We start from the raw sequence: 21,163 nt of genomic DNA, 5'->3' as shown, positions 1-21,163 counted from the left end.
AGATTTGCAGGGCAATGGGTCTGATTGGATAACTGATTCAAAGAGCTGGCATTGGCACGATGGGGTGAATGGCCGCCTCCTGTGCTGTAAAATTCTAAAGGGTTCACAACGTTGTTTTTAACCCCTCCCCCTACTCCCCCCCCCCCCCCCCCCTCCCTCAGTTCCTCAAGTATTTGCCCATCGCTGCTGTTTCCATTGAATTGTGGGATGTTTGATGTTATATGATCTGGTACAGTGACTTGACCATGATTTAGATGCATGATCATTTTCTAAACAGGGCAGCTAGAGAAAGTAAATTCTGTAACTGATTGGAGAACACAATTTGCAGGTGTATTTTCTGGATCGTGGCCTCTTTAGTTAGTAACTATTGATACTACACAATTGAGTTATCGAGCAGGATTATCTAGCAGGTACCCAAACGGCCCAGTAAATAATTTATAAAATGTTTCAACAACGCTCTTAAAGGCAATAATGAAAGCTTCTTTTCATCTGCATGAGTGCCAAACCTTAATTACATCTAGAGTTGATTACAACGTAATAGCCTTTAATATGATGTCCTTACCTGAGTAACTGGGGACTCTTTTAATACTTCTAAAATTCGAACAAAACCAGGTGAGTACATTTTTCTTCCCCTAAATACACCTTATAAGGGAGTGATATGAGGGACTTTTCTGAAAAGATGACGAGAAAGACATTTGCAACTCAGATTTGCTTAAAACCTATTACGTTTCTAACCTTTGCCAATTCTGATGAAAGGTCACTGACCTGAAACATTAACTCTGCTTCTCTCTCCACAGATGCTGCCAGACCTGTTGAGTATTTCCAGCACTTTTTGTTTTTATTTCAGATTTCCAGAATCTGCTGTATTTTGCTTTTATTCCCAGCATTGACCTGTTGGGCTAAATGACATGTTTCTGTGCTGTAAATTCAATATAATTCTGTATGTTTACCTTTATTGTTCCTGCTGTTTGCAAAAAAAATCCATAAATTCCAGTGATACTATGCATGTTCCTTGGCCTTGCCAGTAACACCCACAAGCTGTGATTAAATGGAGGAAAGGAGTTTTTTTAATGTAGCAAATAGAATGTGCCTTGGTCTTCTAATCTAATCTTTCAGTTCTGTGATTGGCTGTAGCCAAATGACATTTTTTAAATGCTTTATTGTTGGCAGTGTGTATTATGCTGGTGGTTTTTATATGTATGCTAGAAATTTTAGCTATGTCTATATTCAATACACTTGAATGAAAAGTGAATGTTTTAAAAAGTGATATGTTTTTCAGGTTAAATATTTCAGTGTCTCAAAGACTAACTGGAAGTCTAACTAAATTGAATAAATTCTTGTGAGGAGGGAATAGCATTGAGAAAATTTGGCCTTGTTGCTTCTGACAAATTTTCAGAATGACTTTGTCTACATCCATGTGTTTTATTTGTTCTCATTTTATAACTGTTACTCTGCAGGTCATTTTAGAACCAGCCATGCTGAGGACTGTGTGAGAGAGATATGTTGGTGGACGCACTTTGCTTCAATCTCGAGTCACTTTAATTGTGTGTTAGCACCACCAGTCCCTTGCATGCAAGTATCACACAGCTGTGGTAAAAGCACTAATGCTGCCAGTTGCAGGAAATCCATGCATCGTACATTAGTGCAATTTAAATGCAGCCTCCCAATAAACCAGATGAGACCATGGAACCAGTTATCATGCAGACAGTCAGTGCGTTAATGGCCCAGGTGTTGCTGCCAAAAAACAATGAGTTAAATGGCGCTCGCTGTTATTACTGTGTAAATCGGCAAGTTGTGATGAGGAAGAGATAATCTGTGAATTGCGAATCACCACTCATGACTGGGCAATTCTTTTTATTCCTTCACGGAATGTGGGCATTGCTGGCTAGGCCAGCATTTCTTGCCCCATCCCTAATTGTCTTTGAGAAGGTGGTGTTGAGCTGCTACCTTGAATCGCTGTAGGTACACCCACAGTGCTGTTAAGGAGGGAGTTCCAGGATTTTGGCCCAGTGACAGTGAAGGAACGGCGATATAGTTCCAAGTCAGGATGGAGGGGAATTTGCAGGTGGTGGTGTTCCCATGCATCCCCTGCCCTTGTCCTTCTAGGTGGTACAGGTTGTGGGTTTAGAAGGTGCTGTCGAAAGAACCTTGGTGAGTTGCTGCAGTGCATCTTGTAGATGGTACACACTGCTGCCACTGTGTGTTGGTAGTGAAGGGAGTGTATGTTGAAGGTGCTGGATGGGGTGCCAATCAAGCTCATCTGTGCTTCTCTGCCATTAGCTTCAAGAAAATGGCAGCTTGCCCACAACATCCTGAGAGTTTAATTAAGTTGATGCATTTGTGCATCAATGGCCCATTAAACTACACTGCAAAAAGTTAGGATAAGTTCTTAAATGAGATTTATTCCTGCAATGCCCCTCAATCTCTCCAGTCTAGAAAGGGAACAATTGAAACTCTGGAGTCTCATTCCTGTAGGTAGTAAATTGTTAAATATTTTTTCTTAATTTTCCTTTCTGTTTTTTTCCATCTCAATCTAACCTTTCTCTCTGTTTCTCTTTCTGGACCTTATTTGGTTCTAATTCACCCAATTTTCTTCTCTGTCATTCTTCTTTTCCCCCTCAATTTTTAAATGTCATTTGTTAAGGAGATAGACTGTTGATCCCACCATTCACTGAGGTCCCAGATGCCCTGTTACCCTCACTGTGCTGTTATCAGCAACTTACAGGACAAAATGTTTTTGAGCTGAAGGTTGCAGGAAAAAATCTAACTAATAGGGCACGTGCAAGATGCCCACTGCAGCAAAATCTGGATCAATGCGTTTTTGTTAAACTGGGTTTTCCTGGTCATTGCCATTACAAATCTGGCAAGTTTACTTTGGTGTTGTTGCTGACTGCTGAATGATGTAGACCAGCAGAGTCAGCAAGGTTAAAAGTGTCTTCAGTGATGAGGAATCCCTGTCAAAATACAGCAGCTATGTAGCAATGTGCTATGCCATTGGGATTCTGACTAATCGCAATGTCTACATAACGTTGTAAATGAAAGCAAATGGTTTGAACAAATGGGCTAAAATTGCTTAATGCAATGCAGTGAATTATGTTTCTTTGCCAGGTTTTTATGCTAACTTTATTTTTCCAGGTTTGGTGGTGTTTGTTGATAAGCGCATCACGCTGGCTGCCTTCAAGCAGCAGTTAGAGCCATATATTGGAGTTCCATCGCCCCAGTTTAAAGTCTTCCGGGTCTATGCTAACAACCAGGAGTTTGAGAGTGTTCGATTAAACGAGACTCTTTCATCATTCTCCGATGACAACAAGGTGAGAAATGCAAGTTACCCACTAAATCTGTTCAGTTAAGTGCAGTGACAAAGGTCATTATACATTAACTGTTTTACATCTAGTGAATTAAGTAATCTTAAAGAAGTGCTGCAGGGCTCCAAAATGACTTTATCCTCAGTCATAAATCACTTTTATTAAATAAAAACGTGTTTCCAAGTTTGTTTATTTATAAAGCAAAATACACTGCTGGAAATCTGAAATAAAAACAGAAAATGCTCAGCATCTGTGGAAAGCGAAGCAGTTAATGCTTCAGGTCTATGATCATTTATCAGAACTGGAAGTTTTAGAAGTTTTCTTTAAGGAAAAAAGTTTAAACTCTTGGAAGGCTAGCCTAGAGATTGGTTAAGGGGATTGAAGACCTGCTCAGGTTGGGGAAAAAGAAACCGAACGGACTACAGCGGACCCGAGCCCGACCCCCTCCAATTTTACCCCGCGCCCAACCCGACCCCGACCGTCCCTTTACTTACCTTCCGACTCGGAACCTCCAGGAAGCTGCAGCGGGTGTGTGGTGACATCATAGAGATGTCACTTGCTCACTGCGCAGACTTAGTTTCCCCACTTGACATCCTGGACTCCCAGCTCAGGTAAGATTTTAATACATACCAGCAGAGCACTTACCGTGTGTGTCCAGCCCAACCCGAACCCGTCGGGTCCTGTGTGGTTCAGGTCGGGTAGCAGGCCTTTAAAGGGGTTAGACTATTGGTCCCATTGTTCACTGAGGCCCCAGATGCCCAGTTGCCCTCCGATCAGAGCCACTGTTCTTTCCTTTAGGGTCAACAGATTCTGATCTCTCCGAGCATCGCCTGCTGCTCCTCTGCTCTTGGTCCATGGTGAGGGGGTTGTTGGAAAGTTGAGTGTAGCATCTCTGTGTTCCAGTGCCTAATCTGGCATATGATACAAAGACAAGCTTCTCATAGTAAGGGTTCTGAACTATGGGTTTTAAATATATGTTCCTCCTAATGCATTTAGTTTATAAATACTCAAGCATAATTATAGGTGATACAGTACATTACAGTATTTTGTAAGACTAATGATTGTAACAAACTGATTGAAATTTTCTGAGTGACATTGCCCAAATTCACCAGTGCTGCTATTCTATTAACCAGTGATATACTGTAGGTTAGTGTTTTGAAGTTCTGTTTACATTCTTAATATGGGAACTAGGGACATAGGATCAGCATCAGATCATTCAGCCCCTCAAGCTTGTTCCATCACTCCCTTAGATCATGGCTGCTCTGTGCCTAAACTCCACTTTTTCCACCTTGGGTACTACAATCACCAGTGTTTCTAGAAGCAGTAAATAGTGTTTATAGAATCTATGAAATTTACAGCACAGAAGGAGGCCTTTTGGCCTGTTGTGTCTGTGCTGGCTGTTTGAAAGAGCAGTCAGGCTCTGGAATATCCTTCCTAAACCTCCCTGCCTCTACTTTCTTTCTTTAAGATAGTCCTTAAAACCTACCTCTTTGGCCATTTACACTAATATTGCTGTATGTGGCTCAGTGTCAAATTTTGCTTTATAATGCTGCTGCCTTGGGACAATTCATTACGATAAAAGTGCTAAGTTCCTCATCTTGAGGTATTTGTCCAACTCTCCTTTCAAATTATTTATGGAATCAGCTTCCACCATCTTTTCAGGTCGAGCGTTCCATATCTTGACAATTTTCAGCAAAAGATTTCTCCTCACTTTCCCTCTGGCACTTTTTCCAATGATTTGGAATCCATGACTCACTCACCAGAGGGAATATTTTTTCCCTATTTACTCATCAAAACTGCTCATCTTGAAAACCTCTGTTAGTCACTTCTTAACCTTTTTAGTGTTCTTGAAAATTGTTCGTTCTGTTCCCTGCACACTCACTTCCTGATCTCAGTCCTGCTTTTGCAGGGAGGTGCCAGCAGACGCCTGTAAGTTGTCGACACCCCCTGACCTGTAAGTAGTGTGTGGGAAGGGGAAATGTTCAAAAAGGGAGAGAATAAATGTAAATACTGTGAAGAGAATAGTTTTGCCTTTGCAAAAAAAAGTCACGTGGGTTGCTGTTTGATTCACTATTGCTTAGATATTCCGCACTTGTCATAAAACCAAGAATGCAGAGTGGCTGTACTGATAAATTCACGCAGTCTAGAAACTTATTTCTGCTTTCACCTTAAAATGCTGTTTCTTTTTAAATTGCTAAAGATTTGTGCTAAAACTAGGCTAAATCTACTTTTTTTTATTGTGTTAACAACCCGTATTAATACCCTATTTCTGTAAGATAACGATGAATGGGAAACAGTCACTTATGTCATAGGCAGTGGTACTGGTATCGAAAATGTGCATAGCTTGGTTTGTAATTCAGAGAATCTGGCAGATATTGCCTTTTATGTTAGATTATACACCTAGGTTGAGAAAAGGCTACCTTGCCCATTAGCACTTCCTTCACTCCTTACCGGCACCATCTCCACATTTCCACCCTTCTCAACATGCTCCTAACACAAAAGGCTAGAAGTCAGAGACCTGTAGTCAATTGAGGAAACCTCTGTCAAAATTGCCCTACTGACACACCAGACAGTTGGGGAAATCCAGAAGAAACCTGCCGATGCTTACCAAAATCCTGTGTCTCCTTTTGTCACAGTTTCATAGTTTTTCAGAAGAGCCGTAAACACCTTGAAGGAGTTCAGTCCCTACTCCTGCCTCTGAAACACTGCTGCATATGTCCACCACCATCAGGAAAAACACAACTTCCAACCATCCAGCCTCACTCAACAACAATTTGTAAAATGTCCCAAGGTGCTTCACAGGAGCATTACCAAACAAAATTTGGCATGAAGCTGCATAAGGAGGTATTAAAACAGGTGACCAAAAGCTTGGTCACAGAAGTTGGTTTTAAGCAGTGTCTTAAAGGAGGGGAGAGAGGCGGAGAGGTTTAGGGAGGGAATTCCAGAGCTTAGGGTCCAGGCAGCTGAAAGCATGGCTGCCAGTGGCATAGCAATGAAAATTGAGGATGTGCAAGAGGCCAGGCTTGGAGCAGGACAGAGATCTGAGGTTATAGGGCTAGGGGAGATATGAAGGGGTGAGCTCATGGAGAGATTTAAGTACAAGGATGAGAATTTTAAAATCAAGGCTTTGCCGGAATGGGGCACACTGTAGGTTAGCGAACATGGTGGTGATGGATGGGCAGGACTTGGTGTGAATTAAAATACAGGCGGCAGAGTTTTCAACTGAAACAGGAGTTACCTATCCCCCACAACTTGGCATTTTGCAACGGAATGTTTATCAAGTCAAAATTATGGATTATATCACTGGGACAGTGATTTTCTTTCTACCAGAGGCCGAAATGGCAGCGCTGCATGTGTTCATGCACGGAGATGTACTGTCTGAAGTTACATATGTTGTGTTCTGCAATGAGGACAACAGAAGCGAGGCCAGTCTTTGCTTGTTATGCTTCTCATAGGCAGTCAGTTACATCAAGGCACGAGCATTTGCTGTGGAATTTTTGTTTTAAGAGCCGAAATTAATGAAATGTTTAAAAATAAATCTATAGGTGACTATTAGACTTGGAAGAGCTCTGAGGAAAGGGGAATATCGTGTTAAAGTGTACCAACTACTGGTGAATGATCCAGAGGTAAGTAAGGCTGGTTGCTTTGACTTTGTTACACTGAGTGAATGTGATTAAGTTTGCATTTTGTCTTAAACCTGTGAAAGCACTAGGAATGTGAGGCTTAGATTTTGTGCTCAAGTCTGTACCACGACCTTTTGACTTGGGCAAGAGTGCTACCCACTAAGCCATGGCTGATTCCTTAAGGCAATTAAATTTATGTGAAGTAATTTTCTCTTTCTTTAAAAAAAAACTTCCATTAAAGCATTGCAGTTGTTTTAATTATCTCTGCAATTGATCATGTAAGGTTGTATGTTAGAAGAAGCTGGTAAAGATATATGGTTTCTGTGTTGTATCATGGTTTTTTTTGCTATACTTGGCGGTCTTCAAAGTGCCTCATAAACTATGTCTAAAATTTTCTGAACTGCAGTGAAATTTAATCTGCGTCTTTCAATTATGCGAATGCAACCTCAACTGTTTCATTTTAAAATACCCACTAGGGTATTAAAATGAAGAATTGAGCTGAAGTAAATTGCGATATAAGTACATAAAGCACTTTCCTAGGAAGTGGTGGAGGTTTTCACAATTTTCGTTTCTCAGTGCCATTTGGGAGTCTCACGTCCCCCTGTAAAATTACATTCCAGTGCCACTGATTACTTAAGACTACTGTAAAATACTGTGTGTAATAGTTCATGACACTGCCAAGTAGCACACAGAAATTAAAACTTAGCAGAACTGGGTGGCTTCCTGTGAGCTCTATCTGTTACATCTTTGTCAGCAGGCAGCCGCAAAAATTGTTAACTTACAGTTGGATCAAAAGTAAAGGAGATTGTGGGAGTACCAGTACGGACACGATAGGCTGTGTGACCACCTCCTGTGCTGTAAATCTTTTCCAAGGAAGGCAAATCATGATTCCCTCGCCACTAATCTTTCACTCTGATTCACCGAGCATGGCATGTTTACAGAATGGAATTATGACCTGTTGTAACAAGCAAATTGCAAGGGGACACAGCAGCTAGTTAATGGGTTTGGCGCTGGTTAGCAAAGTGCAAGTTTTCAAATCTCATCAGTAGATCTGGTAACTTGTGAACATGCACCTAGAGATTGATCGTGAAAAGCTGTTGGGGTGTTGTGAAAAGACTCCAACTGGTTCACTAATTTCCTCTCATAAAGGGGACTTTTTTTCTGTAACTGCTTCCTGTTCCTCACTGGCTGACTCTTCATGCCTCTGGTCAACTAGGGATGGGCAATAAATACTGTTACCGGTATCCCACCAGCAAATATATTTCTAAAGTCTGACTTTTCTGTCCTGTTGAGGTAATTTTGGATATACCTGACGACCTTGTAAATATCTTGTGATCACTGAAAAACCTGGGCTATTGAATACTTTTAGGCTTTAATGAAATTCCAACACCGGAATAGTGTTTGAATAAAAGACTGTTGTGTATACTGTACGTATGCTCTTGTATTGCAGCCCTGTAAATTTCTGCTCGATGCTGTGTTTGCTAAAGGCATGACGGTGCTGCAATCAAAGGAGGAACTCCTGCCTCAGCTGAGAGAGCAGTGTGGGCTAGATCTCAGCATCGACAGGTAGGAATTGGGATTAACCTATGTTGTAATCAGTTGAAGGAGTGGGATGCCTATCAGGACTTGTTTTTAGAGGAGATCACCGCCTGGATGGATATCTTTTCCAGCATATTATCCTTCTCTTGCTACTTTGCCAGATTTACATCAAGATCTTTAACAGTGAACATTATATTAAAATGAGTTCTGCTATACCAGCAAGGCTGAAATTTTCTGTTTGATCTGGCAAAGGGGTTTCCAAAGAAGGGAAGTTCTTACAAATAACTTGTAATTCCTTCTGTCATTCCTGGCTGAGAATATGGAGAATAAGTATCACTGGTTGGATTAATATTTTTAAAGTTTTTTTTTGATGGTAAATGATCTGGAAGATAAATAAGGTTTATTAGCAATTCAGGTATAACTAATCTAAATGTCAAATGTTATCACTGGAAGATTGGGAGCGTTATAAAACAGTGGTATACAGATCCAATTCTCCACTTCGAGTTCTTAATGCATTATTGTGGAGAATTCAACGTTGAGCTAAAACGTGAGGCTTTGTACGTGCAATCCTGCCTCAATTAGAGCATCATCCTCACTCACTGTTGCTGAATTCAGTTTCATAGTCTCAAACATCGAAAATATTGGAACAAATGATTTATTCTTGTAATAGACTTGCTGACACCAATCAATACTACATTCACTCATCTGCAAAACTTTGCCTCACTTCTTTCTATCCCTTTGCCTTTCAGGCTCTACTTTTCATTTAGGTCAGTGTGCAAGTTTGGTTCTGAAAACACAGCAGGGGAACAGCCCTCGTTATATATATATATAAAAAACTTTACCTCTGGCCCCTATCAGTCACTCTTGTATTTAACTGCTTTGTATCTCTGCCAGGGGGTTGAAGAACGCCATGAGCTACAGCCTCCCAATTCTGCAACCTCAGATTTTGTAAAAGCCTGACCTCCCTCCATTCTCAGTAGCATGTTAAACAGCTGCTGGCATTTTGATGTTTTTTTCCCTTGACCATACTCAATTCTGAAGGAAAAGTCTTGTGAAAGTGGCTAGTTTCTGGAATTTCTTTCCTTTTCACAACATGTCTTTTGCAAATGCAGTAATCATTGAGCACTAGATTGGTGACATGTTTCAGTCCCACAGTGAGTCACTTCTGTTGACGGAGCCAAATGTTTCGCACAGAAGGCAGAACACTGTGTTTTGGAAAGGGGGAACTCCCATAGTCTGTGGTCTGGACATGCAAACCAGAAGTTGCACGCTGAAAAAATTATTAGAAGAAGAGAAATTTGCATTTCTGTAGCAACTTCAATGAATGGCCTGACACTGGGAAGTTCTGAGGAACAAAGGGACCTTGGCGTGTTTGTCCATACATCTCTGAAGGCAGAAGGGCAGGTTAATAGGGTGGTGAAAAAGGCATATGGGACACTTGCCTTTATCAATCGAGGCATAGATTACAAAAGCAGGGAGATCATGGTGGAGTTGTATAGAACTTTGGTAAGGCCACAGCTGGAGTACTGTGTGCAATTCTGGTCACCACATTATTGGAAGGATGTGATTGCACTGGAGGGGGTGCAGAGGCGATTCACCAGGATGTTGCCTGGAATGGAACATTTAAGCTATGAAGAGAGGTTGGATAGGCTTGGGTTGTTTTCGCTGGAGCCGAGAAGACTGAGGGGTGACCTGATCAAGGTGTACAAGATTATGAGGGACATGGACAGGGTGGATAGGGAGCAACTGTTCCCCTTAGTTGAAGGGTCAGTTACGAGGGGACACAAGTTTAAGGTGAGGGGCGGGAGGTTTAAGGGGGATTTGAGGAAGAACTTTTTTACCCAGAGTGTGGTGATGGTCTGGAATGCACTGCCTGGGAGGGTGGTAGAGGCGGGTTGCCTCACATCCTTTAAAAAGTACCTGGATGAGCACTTGGCACGTCATAACATTCAAGGCTATGGGCCAAGTGCTGGCAAATGGGATTAGGTAGACAGGTCAGGTGCCTTTAATGCATCGGTGCAGACTCAATGGGCCGAAGGGCCTCTTCTGCACTGTATTATTCTGTGATTCTACGAACTTTCACGACCTCAGGGCATCGCAGAGTGCTTCACAACCAATGAAGTATTTCTAAATTGTAGGCACTGTTGTAATGTAGGGAAATGGGACAGCCAATTTGTGCACAGCAAGCTTGCACAAGTAGCAATGTGTTTAATGATTAGATAATCTGTTTTTTAGTGTTTTTGATTGAGGGATAAATATTAGCCCAGGACACCAGGTTACAACAACTTTTTCGGCCTACTACTGAAGCCTTTGATCTTGGCAGTGGGGGTATACACGTGGCACCTGATGGATGTGGAGCCAACATCAACGGCCAGAATGTATGTGCCGCTTCGTTGAACACCATTTTTGACAGAACCCATAACTGGCAAGTACTTCCTCTCCTGCTGTTCTTCAAAACAGAACCATGGAGTCTTTTACTTCCACCTGAGAGGGCAGACGGGGCTTTGGTTTACTGAAAGATGGCATCTTTTACAGTGCAGCACTCCCTCAGTACTGCACCGCAAGTGTCAGCGTGTATTACTTGCTCAAGTCCCTGGAGTGACTCAGACACAAGTGTGCTACCCACTTAGACATGACTAACAAAATTAAAGATTACCTCAAGCAATCTTGCGATAATATGAATGAATTACATGACAACAAAGCGATTCTGTTTGTTTTGTTACGACCAGGTGAGAAAGGTGTCTCTGGGTCTCTTTTCAGCCTTCACCTGTTCTTTTTGTAACCAGATTAAATTATTAAACAGTGTTTTGAGCTACCCCTTTGTGAATCCTTGTTCACCGCTTTCCAATTATAAGGCAAAGAAATGATCACAAAATGGCTTTCTTAAGGTTTAAAGAAGAAAAGTGAAATTTATTAAAACTTTAATTTGGTTAATGCCTACGGATACACGCTGCGCCCCACGCTAGGATGCATACGCGATACGCACATGCAAATAGAGACAGAAAAGGGCAGAAGAAAAAATAAAGTAGAAAGGTTTGAGGCAATCTCTGAAGAGGGGTTTTTGTTACTGTGCTTCGAGCTCGCTGTAGACCTTGCTTGTCGGTAATCTTGCTTTTTGTTGGGGCCCAGTATTCTTAAACCTTGTTCACTGTAGGAGACTTTTCTCTCTTGGGGTTCATATGTCTTCAATGGTTTCCGAAGCTGGTGAGAGAGATGAGAGCAGAGAGGAGAGAGGTCTTTTCAGTCCAGGAGCAAACAGCTTTCTGAGTTCAAATTCAAAAAACTCCAACGGCCAGTTAGTCATGTGACTAAACTGGTCTGACCGTGTGTGTCTGTGTATTGGGGGAGCAGGGACTGGTATCTTTGTTCCAACACTGTCCATTAGTATGCAAAAAATGTCTTTCCGGCGAGGGCCCTTTCTTCCCAGCAACAATTTTAAGTTTAATGTCCATGTGACAAAATTAAGGTGCCTCATTCTTGACAGTTTTCTTATAAGGATCATATGCCAGTAAATTAAGACTGTAGTGCAGGACTCACTGCGCTGATAGAGAGCGCTTTTTAATTAATCTGTTGGCTTTACAGGCTGCCTTCACGTTACTACTCTGTTGATGCCTTGAAGCAATAGATCTTCTCTAGCAAAGCAGGCTTCCTGTGGTTGACAATCTCTATTGTGTTTTTACAGGTTTAGACTGAGGAAGAAAACCTGGAAAAATCCTGGAACAATCTTTCTGGACTATCACATCTATGAGGAAGACATCAACATCTCCAGTAACTGGGAGGTTTTTCTTGAGGCACTTAATGGTAATATTTCTTTAACAATAACTTATATTGTTATAAACAAATTTATATAGCACCTTTAAAGTAGTTTTTTAAAAAATCCCCAGGCGTTTTACAGGCTCTGAAGGCACCGCACCAATGGTGGGCAATGGAAATTGTGGATGCACTAGAGGCCAGAATTGGAAGAGCGCAGATATTTCAGAGGGTTGCAGGGCTGGAAGAGGCTACTGAGGTAGGGAGCGGTGAGTCCATGGAGAGACTTGACCAAGAATGAGCATTTTAAAATCAAAGGATGTGGCGACTGGGAGCCACTGTAGGTCAGCGAGCACAGCAGGTAATCAGGTACTTTGCACAAGTTACGATACAGGCAACAGAATTTTGGACGAACACAAGTTTACTGATGGTGCCAGATGGGAGACCGGCCACGAAAGCATTGGAATAGTTGAGTCTAAAGTAACAAAGACAAGCGATTGTTATTGAGGTGGACGTAGGCAGTCCTGGTGATGAAGAGGTTATGGGATCGGAAGCTCAGCTCAAGGTCAAATAGCATGCTGAAATTGCCAGCAGTCAGGTTCAGCCTCAATCCAGTGACCATGAAAAGAGATGGAGTCAGAGGCTAGGAAACCGAGTTTATGGTGGGTACTGAAGATGATAGCTTTGGTCTCCCAATATTTAATGATTTTCTAAAATGATTTGAAAAAGTGATGGGACATGGGAACAGGCTTCATTAGTGGGATGATGGCTCAACTCTTTCTGCCCCCACATCTCCGAATTCGCCACGTCAGCCCTGTGCTGTAGAAGAGTGTTAGGTGGAGGGTAGTGTAGGGCTGGAGGAGGTTACTAGAATGGGGAGTAACAAGGCCATGATGGGATTTAAACACTGGAATAGGAATTTTAAACTTAAGGCTTTGGGGAACCAGGGGCCACTGCAGGTCAACATGAACAGGGGTGTAGGGTGACTGGCACTTAGGGCTGGTTAGAGATATCATGGGCAGTAATTCTGTGGGCCAATCTAATTGTAACTACTTGCAAAATTATTTTCTGCTTTAAAAGTCTTTCAGTTTTGTGTGTGCTTCACATCTGGTCCGGATTTGATTGACCCACTTGGTTTTTAATATCAGCCCTATGTTTGTGCTGACATTGCAAATATTGCTTGCTTTAACTTGTTTTTGACATGATGCTGAAATGTCAGTGCAGCCTTCAGGTGAGGAAATGATGACAGCATCTGGGGCAATCCGATATAACGGGGCCTTTTTAATCATCTTTTAATTCATTTTGGGGTGTGGGTGTATTGCCCATTCCTAGTTGCCCTCGTGGTGGTGGTGAACCACCTTCTTGAATCGCTGCAGTTTGTGTGACGAAGGTGCTCCTACAGTGCTGTTAGGGAGGGAGTTCAAGTCACAGTGGTGCGTGATTTAAGAACATAAGAAATAGGAGCAGGAGTAGACCATTCGGCGCCTCGAGCCTGCTCTGCCATTCAATACGATCATGGTTGATCTGCCTCAACTCCACTTTCCTGCCCGCTTCATATCCCTTGATTCCCTGAGAGATCAAAAATCTATCACAGCCTTAAATATAGTCAACAACTGACCATCCACAACCCTCTGGATCAACTTGGAGGTGATGGTGTTCAGCTACTACTTGTTATCAATAGCTCATTATTCGAGTGAGAGAGAGAGAGCATTCTTCATCTGTCCTGTTGGGAAAAGAAAGGAGTGAATGCTGTAAAGAAATTTTAAAATAAGTCAATAAAGATGCATATGGGGAGAGAAATGCAAACTGTAATAAGCACAGTAGTAAAATAGAAATCAGTACTCTAAGAAATTGCATTGTTATGTTTTAAAAATTCATTCTTGGGATGTGGGCCTCGCTGGAAAGGCCAGCATTTGTTGCCTATCTCTTGTTGACCCTTGAAAAAGTGGTAGTGAGCCGCCCTCTTGAACTGCTGCTAAGCTTGTAATGGTGCTCCCACAATGGTGTGAGGTTGGAAATTCCTAGGTTTTGACTCTCTGCCAATGAAGGAACAGTGCTATATGAGTGGTCAGGATGTGCAACTTAGAGGGGAAACTTGGAGGTGCCAGTGTTCCCGTGGTCTTGCTGCACTTGTCCTTGGTGAGTTGTGTCAGGCTGGGCGATGTTGTTGAGGTAAGCCTGGGGGAGTAGCTGCAGTGCTGCGGGTAGAACATGCTACACCCACAGTTTACTGGTGGTGAGTGAGAGGTCGGTGGATAGCGAGGCCAGTTGCAGGGGCACCGATCTGTCGGTGAGTATTCTACCACTTAAATAATGTGCCGCTCTAATTTGAAGCACAGAAGAGTGGTAACCAGGCCCCTGTTACAGTTTCTCTGATATTCTTTCGGTCTTTCCCTCAGAACCCGAGAAGATGAAGTCCCTGTCACAGTTGGCAGTGCTGACCAGGCAGTGGAGGCCATCCTACATGAAGCTGGAGCCCTTCCAAGAAATTGTCCTGGAGAGCAGCAGCGTCGAGGAGCTGAAAGAGAAGGTCAGTCACTTCAAGCAGTCATCCTCATTGTTTTGAGAATACATCCTTCTGAATGTAACGATGCTTTATTAGATACTGAAATATTTTCCAACGGCAGAGCTCCTGTGATAATGGGCCGAATCTTGCTGGAAGAATAATGGTTAATGACGCATGCTTTTATTAATTCGCAAGTCGGCCAGTGTGTTCAGGGGATGAAGAGATACGACATGAGTTGTGAATCTTCAGAACTTTCTGGTTGATTTACGCCACTCCTCTGTTAGCTTCATATAAACAGCATATCGCCCATTGCCCTGTTAAGAACTTGCTGGATTTACATTTTAAATCCCTGTTAAACCTGCCGCAGAAAATTAAGGCTTATAATTAACAATGTAATTAACCCTTTTAACGAGTGATAATTGTTAGTGATGCCAGTTAACCTCTTTGGCCCAGGAAGTTGTTAATTTAACTGTTCAGTCTCATTTTTTTGCAGGTAGTCAATTGTTAGGGATTTCAAAAAGTCAAATTTAAAATGTTTTTACATTTTTCTTATTTTTCCTTTCTGTCTCTTTTTCTCTCTCTCTCAATCCAATCTTTATTTCCCTCTCTTTATTTCATTTTCTGTACCTGGTTTAACGCTAATTAATCCTCCATCATTCTTTTGTTTCTTTCTCAATCCTTTATTCTCATTGGTTAAGGCGATAAACTGTTGCTGCTGTCGTTGACTGTGTTCTATCAGCACTCATTCCCAGCAATTTATGCCGCATTGTGTTTCATTCTTGCACTGGACAAATTGGAAAATGAATTATACTGGTCCTTTAAGGAAAGTAATTGCACTGATTAGTGGGGACGGTGGTGTATGGTAATGTCATTGAACTAGTAATCCAAAGGCCCAGGCTAATGTCAGATGGTGGAATTTAAATTCGATTAATAAATAAAAATTTGGAATTGAAAGCTAGTCTCAGTAATGATTCCATGAACTATCATCAATTATTGTAAAAACCCATCTGGTTCACTGATGTCCTTTGGGGAAGGAAATCTGTTGTATTTACCTGGTCTGGCCTACATGCAACTCCAGACCCACAGCAATGTTGTGGTTGGCTCTTAATTGCCCTCTGAAATGGCCTAACTAGCCACTCAGTAGTCAAGGGCAATTAAGGTTGAGCAACAAATGCTGACCTTGGCAGTGACGCCCACATCCCATGAAAGAATTTGAAAAAAAAAAGGTTGTTGTGAAAGGTTATAAGCCGTGGTTATGATGGTTAGAATTTGGTATTGGACCGGTGGGCCGTGGGTTTGGGGGAGGAGGGCGATATCTGTACACTCAACTGCGACTTGCTTTTATTCAGCGCCTTTAAGATGGCGAAGAAGTCCCAAAGTGCTTGGAAATATTTTTGCTGCTTTCATACATGAAGCCAAAGTCCATTTAATCTCCAGATTTCTCCTGCAATATGTTTCAAGATATTTTTCTGCAGTGACAAGATAAGGGAGGAAATTACAGAGGCCTTAGAAATGATATTTTGGAGCTCTCTTGAGAGTGGATGTGGGATGGAGAACAGGAGAGTGGCCAATCTAATGCATGCTTTTAAAAGAGATAATTTGGGTAATTTATGGCCATTTTAACATCTATAGTAGGAAAGATTTTAGACTCTCTAATACACAGTGAATTTGCCACGTATCTAAAGAGAAAATAGAAGCCAGCATGGATTTCAAAAGGGACAATCTTGTTTGACAAATCTTGTAAGATTCTTTGAGATGGTAACAGACGTGGTAGAGGGGGGAATGCAGTGAATCCGCTGCAATGTACATGGACTTTAGAAAAGACAAATGTTTAGATGGAGGGATGTGAAATTTGCAGATTATATGAAAGTATAGTGAATCAGAAAACCAAAGGAAACTTTGATACAGGTTCACAGGGAATTAGAGGCAGTATCGTCCCATTATTCTTCAAGAGGAGACTGCGAAGATACAAAAACAAGTTTGTAATTGAAGGAAAATGATGAACCCTTAAAAGGGAAGTGATGAATATTTTGAAAAATAAAGAATTAAAACTGGTTAAGGGCAGGGGAATGGGACTAAACAGATGGCTCTTTCAAAGAACCAGCACAGGCCTGATAGGCCGAATGCAGAAAGGTTAGAGAATGGAGCTAAGATAAGCCTCAGAAGTCTGGTTTGGGTGCAGTGGGCTGGTTGATTGACCTGCGGTGTGAAATTGAGATATTCTGGAATTCACCTGTCCGTTGTGGCCACTGGTACTCCAGAGTTATACATATACAGATTATATAAACCCAAATTACTAGAAGGGAAAAAAGGTCCATTTTGTATCTGCACTGTTTAATAACTGTTCCTTTTCAAATTCTGATGACACCTGGTGCAAGTACTTCAGCATTTAAATCTAATCCCCAATGGGAGAAGGTAATCAGTGCAGTTGACTAAGCCAGTTGTGGGGTGAAACTTCTGTAGTATTTGTGCACCACTTGTGTTTTACTGAGGATCTTTTATGTGTGATTTTTGTTTTCAACAGTTACACGCAATAAGTGAAATTCCCATTGAAAACATAGAATTTGCTAAGGTGAGTAGTTTTTAAAAAGAATGGCTCAAGGTAATCATTCAAATATTCTGGTACACAATTCATTATAGGTCATGGTGTCACTTATTATATTGCACAGAATTTTACAGCACAAACAGGTCATGCAGCCCAACAGGCCTGTGCTGCCATAAGCCTCCTCCCACCCTACTTCATCCCACCCTATCAGAATATCATATATTGATGCATTATTGCATCGGTTCCTTGTCTTTCAGGTTTTCACTCTGCGAGGTCATGCTGTAACATGTTACTTCTAGTGGAAAAAGTAGACATGAGTTATTTGTAAATATCTGCCTCCCACCTCCCAATCCCCAGTCTTCTGCCTCAATAAGCTGCTTCCACGAACTGCAGTTTTGTAAATTAGCGGTTTGGTTTAATGACTTCTATCAACATAAGGGAACATGAACGAACATCACTGATAATCCATTAATGCCACTTCATGTCTTGTGTTGTGCAGGGCAGGGGGACGTTTCCCTGTGACATTTCAGTGCTGGAAATTCACCAGGATTTAGACTGGAATCCTAAAGTCTCAACTCTGAATGTCTGGCCGCTTTACATCTGTGATGATGGAGCAGTCATCTTTTACAGGTAAATGGATTCACTAAACTGAGCAACATGGCATGGTGGTCTTATTTCGTCAATTCTACAACTTACAACTAATCTGTTGAAATAATCCTTGTCTGGTTTTATACAAAAAGACAGACTTGCATTTATGTAGCATCTTTCACAACCTCAGGATGTCCCAAAACGCTTCACAGCCGATGAAGTACTTCTGCAGTATGGTCGCTGTTGTAATGTAGAAAACGCGGCAGCCAATTTGCACATGGAAAACTCCTATAAACAGCGGTCTGATAATGACTAGATGTTAATTGAGGGATAAATATTGGCCAGGGCACTGGGAAGAACTTCCCTGCTGTTCTTCAAAATAGTGCCGTGGGATCTTTTACCTTCACCCGAGAGGCAGACAGGTATAATGCCTCATCTGAATGATGGCACCTCCGACAGTGCAGCACTCCCTCAGTACTGGAGTGGGAATCTGGATTTTTGTGCTCAAGTCTCTGGAGTACGACTTGAACGCATAACCTTCTTTGAATTTGAATTAGAATGTGTTGAGGATTTGGATGGAAGATGGCTGCTGAATGTTTCAGTTGTCCCATCAGGTTTTGATTTAGCTGTTTGTAGTAATACCAGATTAAACATTTAGTGTGTTTGGGTTGAGTGATTTAGAATTAAATTGCTCTAAATTCTTTGCACAGTTTCTTTTTTGAGGTGCATAGAAAAGAAAATGAAGCCTCAAGGTCCATCGTTCTAATTTAAAGTTATTTCTGGCAGCCTTTTGATTAGTTTCTCTGCACCACTCCTGCTGCAGGGACAAGACTGAGGCGCAGATGGAGATGTCCGAGGAACAGCGCAATGGGCTACTGAAGAAAGAAAGCAGCCGGCTGCAAAAATCAGGCCACCGTGTGAACTACTCGCCTCGCAAAGAGAAAGCACTGAAGATCTATCTGGATGGCGGTCCCACCAAAGACTCCTGCCAGGACTGAGACCTGGCCCAGCTCAGGTCGTCCCTGGAAGTGAAACCTGATTCACCACTGCTGTGTAGAACTCCTGTGGCTGTCCCATTTATCATTAGGCGTACCTAATGACACCAGCACTGATTGGCTTATTGCCCACCAATCAGAAGCCCAGTGCCCAGTCGGGGATCACTGTCTGACTTTGAATCATGTTGTGCACTATAGTCTATTGTACTGTAAAGTTTAAAGGGATATGGGAAAAAAATAGGGTTAAAACGATTGAAGATAATGTGGACTCTGCACTTATTTGCTGGAAATGCTAGACCCCTCTACCTAAAGGGGATTTTGTAGCTAAATAAAAGCTGTGCACAGTCCTAAGAATTCGTCATTTATTTTATTCGTATAAGTGTGCACATACCTCATTGATGAATTTTTAAGAAGGCGTACTATATATGGGATAGAGAGGGAAGGTATTGATGGTTAATTGATGGGGATGGAGTGCCATCAGAATTGCAGTAAAGATGCAATTCTTGATTATAAATCGAATGAATGAATGTTGTCAGCAACTTTTACTTGGCCTGAAATTCTATGCGTGTGATTTCTAAGTCTGCGCCACTTATTTTGCCAGAGGCCTAATAACTGTAACTGATTTACTTTTGTCTCCCAGGTCGTGGATTTTGAGGTTCCAGCACTCCTATCGTTTCAGTGAATGTACAGAATGCGACAATAGCTGCAGCTTGGCGTGAGTTACTAGGTGTGGGGTGGAGACATTGAATATTATTTGCCTTGGGTGTATGCGAACATGTGCACATAGGTACACCACACAGACATGACGGGCATGATGCACGCCACACGCAAACAAGCCACACACACCAAGCATGCACGCCACATGCATATCACATGCGCACACACCACAGGCATGCCACACACAGGCACACCGTGTTAGAGGGCTGCTTAAACTGTTGCATTTTTAGGTGCTTTTTTTCTCATCTGTTCAGTTGGTATTTGGGCATCAATAATTTTTATGCCTTTGTTAAGAATTTTGGTTTTTTACCAACTTTAAAGGCGTCTTGGTTCTAATTATGTATATTGTACTTTTGTGACCCTGTATCTAAAGGTTTCATTGTTGCGTGAATCTTGTTCCATGAAGAAGCACAGAATGATTTTAATTTTCTGCTGTATTTAATTCACTTGGCATAATAGGTCCTCTTAAGTGTGAATTTATTTTCAACCATTCAAAAAAAAAATTAAAAGAAAGCACTTGGAATGATGAGCTTGTTTCATGGCTAGATTCACTTCACACACTTAACCGAATTGCATTAGGAAGTGGAAACTTCAACCGCTGCACAACTCCATCGCCATTTCTCCCTCTAGGATTTTCCAGGAGATGTCTCAATTTTTAATGAGACAGATCATCAAAAGATTTTTCTTGCTGAAAATATTTTTTCATGCCCAATGCTGTTCACAATTGAGTAACATGCCAATAAAGCATTTATTCATTCTATTTTGATTCTGAAGTTTACATTTTATGGTGGCAGATTCAAGCTGCCTTTGAGTTTTTTTTGTTGCTAGTATTTGGATATTGTGAAAAGCCACAATACTCTGTTTAATTATCCCTATATAAGTATTAGATTTTGAACTGAAAATTTGGGATTTAATGTAACTGCAGCCCCAAGCATATACACTCATTGTAAATGGACCAGTTATTTCCAATTTGGATAAGAAAAAAAAAATTCATTAAATCACTTTTATAAAACGCTGGTTAGGCCTCAGCTGGAGTATTGTGTTTAATTCTGGGCACCACACTTTAGGAAGGATGTCAAGGCCTTAGAGAGGGTCTGGAGGAGATTAACTAGAATCGTACCAGGGATGAGGGACTACAGTAATGTGGAGAGACTGGAGAAGCTGGGATTGTTCTTGGAGAAGACATATGGGATACTTTCCTTTATTAGCTGAGAATTAGATTGTAAGAAGAGTATGGAGGCTATACTGGAACTGTATAAAACACTAGTTAAGCCACAACTTGAGTACTGTGTACAGTTCTGGCTATGGCATTACAGGAAGGGTGATCACACTAGAGAGGGTACAAGGGAGATTTACGAGAATGTCGTTAGGAATGGAGAATTTTAGCTGAGGGAAGATTGGATAGGCTGGGGTTGTTTTCTTTGGAAGAAATCTTAAATTCGTTGTCAGTGTAATTCTTAGCACACGTTGTCCAATCATGGAATCACATCCAATGTTGATTGATCTAATTTAAGATTGTCAGTGCTGCTCGCAGTGTGGCGCATTTATGCATACTGAAAGCTACATATATTAATACACGGGGCCCTGTTCTTTGC

At 41.6% G+C, this 21,163-nt stretch overlaps 1 protein-coding gene across 5 annotated transcripts in view; it reads left to right on the top strand.

Annotated features, from left to right (window-relative positions):
- The window catches only part of usp47 (ubiquitin specific peptidase 47), a 186,232-nt gene extending 166,135 nt beyond the window's left edge, over positions 1 to 20,097 (top strand). For all 5 annotated transcript variants that reach the window (XM_068046694.1, XM_068046695.1, XM_068046693.1 and 2 more), the window contains 8 exons: positions 3,136 to 3,311; positions 6,851 to 6,931; positions 8,379 to 8,494; positions 12,150 to 12,268; positions 14,617 to 14,747; positions 17,248 to 17,295; positions 17,768 to 17,898; positions 18,680 to 20,097. In XM_068046694.1, the coding sequence (XP_067902795.1) occupies positions 3,136 to 3,311; positions 6,851 to 6,931; positions 8,379 to 8,494; positions 12,150 to 12,268; positions 14,617 to 14,747; positions 17,248 to 17,295; positions 17,768 to 17,898; positions 18,680 to 18,854 (977 nt within the window). In that variant the 3' untranslated portion in view covers positions 18,855 to 20,097. The remainder of the gene's footprint in view (positions 1 to 3,135; positions 3,312 to 6,850; positions 6,932 to 8,378; positions 8,495 to 12,149; positions 12,269 to 14,616; positions 14,748 to 17,247; positions 17,296 to 17,767; positions 17,899 to 18,679) is intronic.
- The last annotated feature ends 1,066 nt before the right edge of the window (positions 20,098 to 21,163 follow it).

Source organism: Heterodontus francisci, chromosome 14 (assembly GCF_036365525.1).
Source record: "Heterodontus francisci isolate sHetFra1 chromosome 14, sHetFra1.hap1, whole genome shotgun sequence".
In the NCBI taxonomy this organism is placed as follows: domain Eukaryota; kingdom Metazoa; phylum Chordata; class Chondrichthyes; order Heterodontiformes; family Heterodontidae; genus Heterodontus; species Heterodontus francisci.
This window is presented reverse-complemented; position numbering and strand designations above follow the sequence as displayed.